This window comes from Triturus cristatus, chromosome 6 (genome assembly GCF_964204655.1).
Source record: "Triturus cristatus chromosome 6, aTriCri1.1, whole genome shotgun sequence".
In the NCBI taxonomy this organism is placed as follows: domain Eukaryota; kingdom Metazoa; phylum Chordata; class Amphibia; order Caudata; family Salamandridae; genus Triturus; species Triturus cristatus.
The window spans coordinates 151,376,791-151,390,039 of record NC_140589.1 but is presented as its reverse complement, the minus strand read 5'-3'; the positions used below and the strand labels follow the sequence as shown (position 1 = coordinate 151,390,039).

The following is a 13,249-nucleotide window of genomic DNA, read 5'->3' as shown; positions in this document are numbered from 1 at the left end:
CACATACCATACACATCCTGTAGATAAATCTCAATAGTTGTCCCAATTAGCGCATTTTAGTTGTAAAACAGTCTTTATAACCCCCAAAAAGGGAGCTACTACAATAATTGTAGGATTTCCAGAAAGACTTGGTCAACGCGTTTCGGTGGCATAAGAAAACGTAGAGACCACCTTCATCAGGACCCGCTCCTTCTCATATCGCAGGTTCTCAAAACCTGCGATTTCCTAGAAAGATATATATATAAAAATAAATCACTAGCCACAAAAAAATATATAGGAATAAAGTTAAAAAGACACCGATTGGACCAAATAATACATATATGGTATAAAAGAAAACAGAATTAAACCAAAAAGACCCCAGCATACATAGTGATACACTAAGTGTTGCTATACCTAACAGAAAAGGATTTATTTGAGAAGAAATATTTTGCTCAATGTGGAGGAGGAGTTTGTCTATGTGGTACTCTACTGTGACAACAAAGATGTATACCCAATATATAAATTAGGTATTGTAGTCTAATCCTACCATAAATTTAAAGGAAAGTACTTACTATATGAGGGAATAATATTAACCTACAATAATTGCTGTTATTGTTACAGGGAGTAATCACAGTTTCTTCTTATGGGACGATACCCTGGCAAAATCAGAGCACAAAAATAAACATCAGGATAATTGCATTTATATATATCAATTCCATTATCCTCTTTTAATCTTTCTAAGTCTTTCTTGTAGTTCGACACAGTATTTACATACCCGTAGAAAGCACTTCAAAGTCCTTCTAGATATAAGACAGAACCACGATACATCCGGTATTTATTCAGAGGTATTCCATATATCTGTGTAAAAGAGTTGTTATATTCTGCATTATCACCTATCTTCCACTATATGGGGCTTCCTTACTATGCTCCATCTCCAAAATAAACTAATCATAGATACCTTGAGTAGTGTATCTCATAAAGGTCACAAAAGCATTCCTATTTCATCCGTATCCAAGTCTGGAGAGGACCCCGAATCGGGAACACGATTTTAAAATTCTTCGTGGTGTCCCTATAGCAATAAAGATACAAGAGAATAGCTATATATTTTGCCATTGGAGGAAAAGGATGAAAAAGAGAAAAGGGAAAAGAAATATACAAAAAAATGGAATTGCAAAAATGGAAGTCACATATTCTAAATTACCACAATCTAATATCTGATTCCCATAAAGGAAAAATGCAAGGAAATCCTAGGGAGCAGACAAGAGCAATTATACGCTGCTTAACAGAGATTTCTTCCCACAATCCTAACCGGGGAGAGTAAGAGAAAAAAAGCACAGAAATCCTATGATGCAGGCACCACGATTTATACACTTGCTCAGCACAGATTTCTGCCCAAATTCATTACCGAAAGGGTTCCAAAACCCAGTCTCTTAGTGACACGAAGTACCAACCCCGATATCTAACAAAAAAAACACACAGGGGCTAGGTCAAGAGACTCACAGGTGGGAGAAGTCTCAAGTTTACCCAAATTTAATCAAAGGGTCCAACCTATTCCCTCCTGACTCACCCTCTTTTTCAGCGTATCGATCCTTTACACGCACGATTGTGGCCTCGGTTCGTCTTCCCGTCGGTAAGCGAGACATAGCCCAATTGCGTATCTCTATTTATACTCTTACGGTCTACATCGCTACGCGACCACAATTGCCAAAGCAGCGTCACCTGTGAATTCAGTAGTCACTAACGAAGGACTAACAACTTGTACTACTGTAGGCGCCATCTTGAAAGAGTGTGTTTCATATTGTAATACCACATTACAAGTTACCACAGTAACTTAGTCTGTACACGACAACCCAAAAAAATGACGAGTCATATAGTAAATTGTCCGCAGACGGTATCTTAAGTGAAAGTATCCATTTATACCATTATAATCGATAATCTTACACATGTATAATTAGCTAAGCCACTTCACCTACTAATTTCATGGAGACGGAAGAAAGACTATGTACCACTACCACTATCCGCTGTTGTAGGGATTCTGCTTATACACAGAACTATGCGTAGAACCCCAGGACCTCAGGGAGTTGTGGTGTACCAGAAACTCACCTCAGAACCCAGAACCCAGTATCCGGCTAGCATAAGTGTCCCATTCGTTATCCGAGATTTAGCTCGGCGGTCCCAATGAAAAGACAACCCAGAACAAGCGACTCAGTACATACTCAGGAATGGTGGGAATCGGAAATACCTGTTCGTATATTATTCTCACATCAGTCCACAACAAGAATCAACAGAGACACGGTGAAAATAAAAAGAGTTTATTTTTATAGACCACGTGTCCTAAGATGCAGTACTTTGGCTAATACAAGCAGACAAATGATTAAAATCAAAACCATCAACATAGTTACAATTCCATAGAATATAAAAGGGGTAATCATGTTATAATGACAGTGGATACTACCACCTTCCCTTTACTAAGACGCTAATATTATTATTAGACTAACAGAAGGTCTCTTAGGCTTGAATAGGGGACCCCATACCTCAAAGATCAGCTTAGTGAAATCACATCACAGGAGCATCAGGAGTCTTCTCGCAGGAAGGCTCGTCTTCGGTCTGAATAATAAACATGATGTCTGTGATATTAAAAGCACCAACTTTCAGGTATTTGCAGCTGCTTGTGTGTTATGACTAAATAGTGGGTCGATCAACCTAGAGTGGAAAACATGCATTGTCTAACAACTCAGACTGTTTGTCACATCGTGTGCAGACCAAGGTCGCTGCGCAGAGCTCGGGATGGTAACAACAGATTGCTCTCGTGTGAGGCAAAACTCGAGTCAGCAGTTTGTTTAAGCAATAACATGTGAACACAGTGTTGTGTGCAAAAGCAGCAAGATGGCTTTCTAACCTCTAACGTGGTTATGCTAACTTAACAATGTATGTACGTATTGAGGGAGTCCTTACTACATGCCCCCTTGATCGAAGCACTACTTAGTATGCAAGAAAAGAGAGAACGCAGAGTTCAAGCGCGACAGAGCAGAACAAGGCGTATCCAATTTAAAAAACACTGGTCAGTTCAGGCAAAGTCCGAATAGGAAAAAACCAAAAGTGGAAAGAAAAAACCAAAAAACCTCAAACGTGCCGTGGGGGGTGAAAAAATGGGGAAAAAAACGCCTCACCGGGCAGAAGTGCAGACGTACAGGGACAGTTCAAGACACGTGAGGAAAACACAGTGGACGATAGTTCACTCAATCCATGAAAGTATATGCAGCATATGTGGCCACTGCTTCCAGCAGAAAATCATTGGCACGGCCACTGAAGGTTTCAGCCATCCAGTTAATCAAAGAAAAGGAACATACATGTTCTTCCATTAGCGGAGCCTCTAGCACCATCAGAGGGCAACCAGCGTGTACTTCCAAATAACTCATATCCAAGAAGTCATATGCCGCACTTGCGATGTCCCAATTACCCAGGATACCATGCGTTGCACCGCAGGCCATAATCCGAACACCAGAACAGGCGGACTCGTGAGACACTAAGGGCCTCATCAGTCGATCATAATCCGGGTCCGGAGACACCATGTTGGTTAAGCACAAATCCATAGGCCATTCAAAGGGACAATCTAGGCAGTGGAAGACAGGTTGCACGCAGGTGAAGTAGGAATACCGGAAGGATAATCCATATGCCAGGCTCAAAGTCGCCAATGGCAGGACACCATAGTAATCAAGCATCCTGTCACGAAGAAGCTGCAGACGGGACAGGCTGTCGTGTGGCACAGAAAGAGCAGCCATTCCGCAAGATGAAAAGTAAAAGTAGCACACCTGCCACTAGCGCCAGAATTAAAGGGACACCTCCAAAGACGCTCGAGAAAATAGAATGAAAAAATGCCGGAATCACACCAAAAATAGTTTGAAAAGAGGTCACGAGGCCCGAGCCCACAAGTTTAAAAAAATGAGCCAGGCCAGTCGTGGACGAGGCATTGAAAATTGTTTGGATCAAAGCTCCAAAATGCAGGGGGAGGTCAGTATTCAAAAGCGCCTGCACCTCAGTGCGCGTATTCGCTACGTGAAGGACAAATGTTTCCCGGGAGGAAGTCAATGGCACCTCCTTTTGGGACAATAGCGCTCTTATTCTGCTCATCTTGTTGAACTCTGCTTTCAAGGTTGGAATCGAAGGCCAGATGGAAGCATCCAGCCTCCCATGCGGGGGAGGAAACAGAACGTTATTGCAGCAGACAACCCTCTGTGATACAGTTACTATATATGGGATCCCCACTAACATCCCGCAGCAAGCTTCATTGTTTAAAATTAAATAACTACCGTTTGCAAGCAGCGTGAAAGATGGCGTAATCACTGGTACCGGGATACCTTTGAGGACGCAGGCCAAATACGGGGCGTGTACATTGCAAGCTCCGTGCAACTGAATGTGCCTACATACAACAGAATGATCAGGTGACGTTGTACATTCTTCACCCTTCAGATAAACCTCAGTACCGTCCCTTGTACATCTATACGTAAAGGGGAGGGACCAAACTTCATGTATGAAAGCGGTACCCAGCTGTTCATATCTACCCAGAGCATAGTGTTTCATACAAGACGTAAACTTAAAAAGTGCGAACGGGAGAGTTATCAATCCGTGTAAGAGCCACACTGCGGAATCTACTTCCGCTACAGAAAAAGGTAACGGCTCCAATTTTTCAATATGTAGCAAGGAATATGAAGCATCCTTCATGGACATGAACTGCTGCTTGTCAGTAAGGTTAAAGGGAAGAAATAACGATGTTGTGTTCAGATAGTCCCAAGGGACCTTCCCTGCCTTCAATGTTTGTAATGTCCATGCAAACTGCATAACAGAACGCAACTGGTTTTGACCATGATACAATACAGACATATCATCTTACACAATATCCACAATTGAAGAAACAATATTATCTAATGTATAAATGCGAGAAGAAAGAGTGTTAATGCTGTTATCAATAACTGCTAATACTTTTTCCATATTAGCCTGATCAATAGCTCTCAATCTTGAAGCTGCCTCAATTTGCGACAGTTTCCATACTTCGTTGTAAATAGCATACGCCCATCTCTTGGATCTGCCACCCACAGGACCTTTAACAAAATCATTCAAATCTATTTTGTCATATAATTTTGATAAATGAACTTTGACAGATGCCAAGGTGGAATGTCGCAGCCAGGACTGACATAATTTCCCTACAGAGTATGTAGTTACTGTATGTGACGACTCAAACCGGGGGTCTACACGATCCTGAGTATACCCCGGTTTCAATCCCAGAAAACGACGTTGACAGGTATCAGAACTGCTTTGCCAAATCAACCATCCCTCATTACTAAATTTCTAAATATTGAAAGACGAATTAGAAACTAATAACTGCAAAGCAGGAAGGGACAGATCTGTGTGGTTACCCCAATTTGGGTAAGCGCCCAGATCTGGCACAGAAGGCGAATTTAGTTTTTTAGAAGTGGCCAATCCGAAACAGGTGGTTTGGAAGATGGTTGAATTTAAAAACAACATATGATTTGGTACTAGACAGGCACGGTGTAAAGCTTCAGTTCCCTGAACCTGCCACGGTTTGGAACCCCAAACCGACTTAAGATCAATAGTAGCCTTCCATAGATCATAACCTTTGATTGACAACTCATCCATAAAGGACTTAGAATATAGCAATTTGGTGTGTGTCAGTCTAACCTTGGAGGCAGACTCAGGCTTAACTTTAAAATAAAAGGATGCCGGGGCTGAAACACTGAAATCAGTAAAATAAGTAAACTTATCAACTAATGTATGTGAACTGCCAAACGAGGGGGTGGGACAGTGTTCCCACTGGGTAAAATTTACAAAATTTCTAAACGTATTCGCTTTATGCAGGAAGTGATTGCCATAATGTTGAAAACAATACTGTTCTGCATAATTAGCCGCATTTTCATACAAATCCTCAGCATCAAAGGCGGCATAATATTTCAAATCTGAAAACAGTGCTTCAATGGCGTGTACATCCCAATCATCAGAACGTATGTTCTGTTTAACTACATCACCCATAGAAACACGAAATACATTAGGTACATTAATGACCTCTGTAGGCCCATGAATTTGAAATTTAACTGCATCCCATGCGATTCCATCCATGACGGGCCAGGCAGTAATATTCACAAAAGTCTGGTCCCTTTTCATGATGTGGGATGAGGAGTGGGGGGCCAGAGTTCCATTGATAAGTCTAATAGTCGATCTCTCTTTGAGATAATGGCCATCCACCAAATGGAAAAAAACTACAACAAATCCAATGGACATGAACAAAAAAATACTGAAAAGCAGCAACCAGACGTATGTCCAAGGGGCTATCAAAAAATGTCTCTTAAACCAACTTACAAAAACAGCAATGTTCGATGGGGGAGTTGAGGGCAAAGAGTTAGTGTCAAAGGAAAAACGGGACTGGCCAAGCGCTGTAGATTGTAAAACAGGCGAGGGTCCACGTGTAGGATAAGCATACTCAGTCTCTTCGGGCAAACCACCAGCCGGTGGTATCAGCAAGGGATCAGCAACTGAATGCATCTTGATGGCAACATCAGACAAGGTGTTAGAAGCAGGAACCAACATTGAATTTCTTTGCATTGTCTGGCATGAAACTGCCGGAGTCATACTAAGAAGTATCGGCCACTCGCTGAAGTTTGACATTGTCAATAGAGATGTACCTGTTTTCTTTGCGACCAGGAAGTGGAGGTAAAATGACTGTTCTTGTACCCTGCACTCCAAGCACTGGAACTGGTGCACGATAAGAGGGGCCGAACTCCTTCTTGTTCTCCACCATCTCACGGACCAGATCTCCAACTCGGGGTAGCCAGCCGACTACCGGAATCTGAACCTCAGCTTCAGACGTGGAGGGCAAATGTTCTTTCGAAAGAGATTCTCTGGCTTCTTGTAGAGTCTGCAAAACAGCACAGTGATCATCTACGTCAAAGGGTGCGGTCGACGCCGCAATGTCTAGACCATCAAGGTCTGGGACAAACATTCTGATTCCGAAGAGCATCATGTACGGGGTCCGCCCACCCAGAGACCTTCTAGGGAGATTATTAAGTGCACGTTGGACATTATACAAATGGGCTAGCCAGTTCCGGCCAGGTGCCTAAAACACGTGCTGTCAATGATTGCTTTAAGTCACGGTTCATTCGCTCCACCACACTATTACCCTCAGGTCGGTAGGGAGACGAAAATTTGACTAGGACCCCCAAATTTCTCATAGCCTCCTTGTAAGCCTTAGAGGCGAACGCAGGGCCCTGATCAGAATGGAAGGTACCACACGCAAAAGTTCCCACAAAGACACGCAAATCCCTGATGACAGTCCGCGAGTCAGCACTCCTTTGTGGCCATACCCGTAGAAAACGTGTGCACGAATCCACTGCAACCAAGATGTACTTGTACGCAGTATCAGAAGAAAAAGGACCGCAGTGATCTAAATAAACACAACCAAATGGCTTATTAGAGATGTACAGCTGTGTCTGTGGTGGGCGCGCAACAGTAGAAGGTTTAATCTGTTGGCAAATGTCACAATCAAGAACATATGCGCGCGCTTGTTTATATAAACCAAACCACCAGTAACGTTGTTGTAGCAGAGATATTGTAGCTGACACACCGGCGTGGGCTGACGCCAACCCCTCGTGCGCAGCTAGGATCAGTGCTGGTCTGCAGTCCGCGTTGGGAATAATTCTGTCACCAACGTCGTTAATCCTCACTAATGGGACGTTATCAGGACTTAAATGATAAATATAACGAGAGGGAAAACCCTTCGGGTAATCACCTCCCTTCTCTGTAGCAGCAATAGCTGCCAAGATGTCATCATCAATCTTACTTTTGGATCTTGTAACTGCTGCCACTAAGTATGTAGCCACTGCTGTTTTCGCTGCCTCGTCAGCTAAGCTGTTGCCGACAGCATGGACACCAAGCCGCTGGTGACCAAGAGTGTGAATAACACTCACGAGAGGGAGACGTTCTTTAAAGTCTGCCACTCGAACCCAAAGCGTTTTATGCTCAATTGTGCTACCTTTAGTGTCTCGATAATCATTCTGAGACCAGAAGTGTAAATTGTCATTGTAGGACTGGACACAGTAGAAGGAGTCACTCACTATAAGAGTAGTGACTCGGGGATCAGCAAACTCCAGTGCAAGCACCAGAGCCCGGAGCTCCGCTAATTGCGCGGTACAATCACCCAATGACTGCGTATGCACTGCATCAGATTGGAATTCACCATTTACGAATGTACCTACGACAATTGCGCAAGCCGCTGAATAAGCGTGCTTCGATCCAATTGCGGGTTGCGCAGACCCGTCAGTGTATATGACACAATGGTATTCTTCGAGCGGGCGCAAAGACAGAGGTGCCGGATGAACGAATTCATACTGCAAGTACTCTTGAGTCTGTAATGCGGCATCAAAGATGTAAGTGACATCTGGCGACGTCAGTGTTGTGGCCCATTGTATACACCGTGGATGCAAAGCTTTAGAATTTGGTACACTTGCTTTAGTCACTGCCTCTAAAGCAGGATATGGTGTTACAACCAGAATCTGTTTCCCATGCGACAGTGCGCGTTCCTTGAGGATCGCCATCTGCACAGCAGTCAGAACTTTTTCGACCGCGGAAAAACGTAATTCAGCAGAGGTGTACAAGTGGGATTTGTACGCAATGGGGACTGTGTCGCCCTCATTAAACGTCAAATACGTGAACCCCACGGCGCCTGGTACTATTCTTATTATCAGGTTAGTGCGGTTATCACGTGTCAGCAAGTATTGTGAAGCAAGAAGGTCAGCCTGTAAAGACTGTAAAATTGCAGAGTGTTCTAGCTGCCAGCTAGACTTCGAAAACGAAGGTTGTACCAAGGCGTAAAGCGGCTTGATACGCTGGGCATAATCAGGAATGTACGTACGGCCGAAATTCAGAAAACCCAGCAGAGATTGTAATTTCTTCAGTGTCGTAGGAGCACTTAAGCGTCCACACTTCTCCAGAAAGTGGGGGGCTAACCCCTTACCTTCATTGTTGAGCTCGTAGCCCAAAAACAACACCGTATATTCTGCGATGTGTGACTTCGCAAAATTGAATTTGTAGCCATAGTCAGCAAAACTCACGATAATATTGTCGACTCGAGACAGATGTGGCATCAGCTCATCATCCGTAAGATAGATATCGTCAACATAGGAGTATGCGTCGGGGTCTATTCTTTCTAAGAGAGAAACCACGCGAGCAGAAAAGACGCCAGGGCTATTTTTGTAACCCATGGCCAATCTTGTAAACTGTTTTTGTTTGCCGCCCGAAGTAAACGCCGTCCACTGGCTACTCAGTGTGGACAGGTTGTGGCTAAAAAAAGCCATTGGAAATATCAAGTGTCGTTTTAAACCTTTTACGCACGAGACTGTCGACCAAAGCCGAGCTATGTGTATTTTGTACCGCGCAGGTCCGGCAATGGGAGTTTAGGTGCCGGTAATCCAAAACTAAACGGTACGAGCCGTCAGGCTTCGTTACAGTGAATAAAGGGTTATTCATAGGGGGACACACATGTTTCAATAACACCCTGATATTCCAATTGTTCAAGGATTGCCGCGACGTGGGGTCTCGCTTCACGACGCATAGGATATTGAGGTTGAGGCTGGGGCATAGACCGTAATGGAATCTCATGGCAGGGGGACAATCTGTCCCATCCCACCTGAGTACGATACACCGCCGGCGCAAGCGCAAGCGCCCACTCCCCAGCATACACTTCAGCTTGGTCCTTAGGCACTGTGTGCGCAAAGGACGGGAGGATTACTTCCTCCCCTCTAGGAGCCTCTAAAATGAAAGCTGGGGGCCAATCTGCCTCCGCTAGGAGGATATCATAGGTGGTGGTCAGATTATCCCAAAAAATCCCTTTTATTGTACGTTGTATGTCACCCTCAATTAATAAGACTATTTCGTAAAGTCTATCAGGGGGAGCCACTCTGGTGTCAGCTGTTTCAACAGTAACCGATATATCAGTTGCTGTCACCGCCAGAAATGGACGCAGAGCTTGACGGACTATGGTAATTTCCGCTGCGCTGTCCAGGAGCGTCAGCGCCCATGTCCGGTTCCGAAGCTGTGTCCGCACTATCTGAGGCATACCTTGCCGTCAGAGCCGCCACTTTCTTCTTCTGAAACGGGGGTCTTTGTCGTGCAAATTCGTCCTGCTTGCCTTTACCCTCAGTCTGTCGGGGTTGGTCACGCTGTTGTGGAGCACCCCGACCTTTGCCACCGCCTCCGCCACCGGACTGTGTAGCCGATGTTTCCTGTGAAGAACGAGGAGAGCGCTGTTCAGAAACCTGAAATCTATCAGGAGACTTTATAGTAGCACGATCGCGCAGATCATAAGTGCGTTCACTACTGGACTGTACGGGAGAGGCAGGCCGAGAGCCCTGTTTCTGTTGCTGCTGCTTTCCCTGTTGTTTAAACTGCCATTTTTGTTTCGGAAAACTTGGTCGGTCGTCCTTACCAGAGGTTTCTGCCTTACCCTGCTGTTTTAGATCGGGATTCTTTATTACAGGTTTAACTCCTAAAGAGCTACGACCCAAATCCCGATATGCCTCTGCGATTATTTTCGCAAATTCCTGCGGTTTGTCCTCCTCAGCAACTCGCTTCAGTTCATTACGAACCTGGAAATGCAAAGCATCACCCTTAAGGTTTCCCATTATCATGGTAGCCACCAGGTCAAATTGACCGAGGAGCCGCATCCCTAATTCTATCGCAGACTCCGCACCATGGTTCTCTTGAACTCGTTTGATAACGGAGGGCAGCTGCAACATAGACGGAGTGCCAAAGCACTGCGCGTACGTCGCTGCAAAGACCTTGCCCCAATTTACACAATCATCTATGTGGGGGACCAAGTCTTTAGGCAAACTAATGGTGAGGATCCTGTGTTTCTCCACAGGAGAAGTATTCGGGTATACCGCTTCTATTTGGTCAAATTTTTCAGCAAGCCAAAAGGGGAAATCATCCCTAGTTTGGGGGCGCTTGCCCATAACAGAATTAACCATAACAGGACTAATGACCACCGCGTGGTGATCAGTAGGCTGCCCCGCAACAGCAGGTGCCCCCGCCTGCACATTGCGCGACACGTACTGCACTAACGCCCTATATACCGTAATTAGGGCAGTGTGCAGTACACGCAACTCAGCCACCGTCACCGTGAGGTAACGGGGATGAGGCGTAAATCCGGCTAGTACCGGCCAAGTGGCCCCTGCAATTGATAAAGGGCCCATTCTTGGCGGTATAACCACATGGGGAAGGGCGCCATTAAACCAAATAAGATGCTGCCAAGCAGATATTGGTATTTCTTGTGTCCTATACGGCGCATAGTTCGCTGGCACGGCAGCGGCAGTGTAAGAATTAAAGGTGTTATCATCCCCTACCGCCGGAATCGTCACCCAAGAGTAGAACAACTCATCGGGATGAGCCGCATCGGCTCCCACCACAAAGATGACGTCCATACCAGTGTCCGGCACCCCATACTGCGTCAAATGACGTTTCAGAGCTGCACGGCTATGTGCCGCAATATCCACCGCCATTAGGACAACACACACTTGAAACTATCAGTAGCACAAGGGTTCAATAACCTTTTTAATGATCAAGCTTGAAGGAACCTATATCAATAGACCTAGGTAGGTTTAAATCCGTCAGACTTCATGGGGAGGAGCCAAGATGGCGACCGGGACGGCAGCGTAGGCTCCCGGCTCCGTGAACCTCCACATCCCGCACAGATATCCTGCATGTGATCCTCAGCCTGTGCTACATGCCCGTGTTGGTGATCGAGAGCGGCAACCGATCGTGTGATCCTGAAGCTTCCAGCGGCGGTACCGCCCGAGAAATGCTCATTTGAAGTTTGCGGCCTGTGCAGCCCTGGAGCCGGGACCTCGGGTGGACAACATGGCCGGGCGGCAGTTTAACAACAGCGGCCATTGGTGACCGGGTGGAGTCGGACTGCCGAAGCGGCGCGAATATTGGCCTGAATCTCGCAGTGGTCGCTCCTATCACCGAGAGTAGCGTGACGGGTGCATACCCGGGGTGACGATTCCAGGGGTTTATCGGCGATCGCCTGGACCCTCGCCAGTAAACTGATCGGACGCGGCCTGTGGCTCGTCCCGATTTGCACGGGCTGCTCCCGGTTTTCGCGGACACTGGCCCAGGGGGAGAACGACTGTTACCTGTGGCCGCACACTGTATACACATTTTGCCTGCCTCCGGACCTTTGTTTGCAGGGATATGGAACTTGCTGCGCCCGTGCCTGAGACCCGGTCCCCATCTGGGATGGCCCTGCCCTGCGGCCATCTTGATGGGATGGACTCTGTCATCCTGTACACTGGGTCACAGCAAGATTGGGAGTGTGTGGCGCAAAGGAGCGTGGCGGAGCGAGCGCGGGGGACCGTGCTGGGGTACGGTGACCTTCTAGATGCTCTCGGAGCCCTTCATTCCACCCTGGTCCACGGCGTCCTGGTATTGGGGAGGAAGCTGGATGGTATTGCGTCAGCGTCGGAAAAGTTGCGGTCTGCCTGTCCCCAGGTATATAAGGCTCTGTCTCACCTTCCACAGGAGGAAAGTACCGTGACCGCCTCTGTGGATAAGGGACGGATGGAAACTTTGGACACTGTGGCAGGGTGTGGTCGGCTGGCTGTGGGGTCGGTCTGTTCCGGAGGTTTTGGACTTGAGCAGACGGTGGTGACTTTGTCCCATGCGCGGCCTCCGGCGACCCAGGCAATCTTCACGCAACGATCGCCTGCTCTGGCCGATTTCTCCTTCCTGGACCTTGTGTGCGGCGCGGGCCCTGGGGCAGTACTGGGAAAGGTGATCTTCCATGACGATGACTGTGCTGATGTTTCGAAACGTCCTCCCCACATGTGTGTGTCCCTTCCTAGTCTTCTCTGGACGCTCCTCTTCCTTGTGACTTTGGACATGATGGTGGGTCGATGGGTATGCACTGGTGGATTCGCAAAGAGTGGCCAAGGATAAGGCTGATCCTTCCGAGGTGGTCAATTAATAGGCGGGCGGGCTGGGGGGTTGTGTGCTTTCACGACGTAACTAATAGTGTAGCCAGTGCATAATGCTCCCCATTTCTCTTAGATATGGCCGACTTTTTGCTGTTTACTGTTTGCGCTGGGGAGGAATATATTGTGCGGGAGGGAGAAGCCGGGGGCATGGTTGAAGGCCCTCCTCCAGTTAATTATTACTCTCTCCCCTTTTCTGTTAGGGGGGGTTTCCTCTCTTTCCCCTTTTTCTC

General features: G+C 46.5%; 1 protein-coding gene across 5 annotated transcripts in view; it reads right to left on the bottom strand.

Moving 5' to 3' along the window:
* The window catches only part of LBR (lamin B receptor), an 806,934-nt gene that overhangs the window by 695,717 nt on the left and 97,968 nt on the right, over window positions 1-13,249 (bottom strand). Inside the window, exon 1 of one of the 5 annotated variants that reach the window (XM_085610385.1) lies at window positions 938-1,043. The exons of the other annotated variants lie outside the window; for them this stretch is intronic. Coding sequence (XP_085466511.1) covers window positions 938-956 — 19 coding nt within the window. The 5' untranslated portion in view covers window positions 957-1,043. Of the gene's footprint in view, window positions 1-937; window positions 1,044-13,249 lie in introns of those variants that run through there. 5 annotated transcript variants of the gene reach the window in all.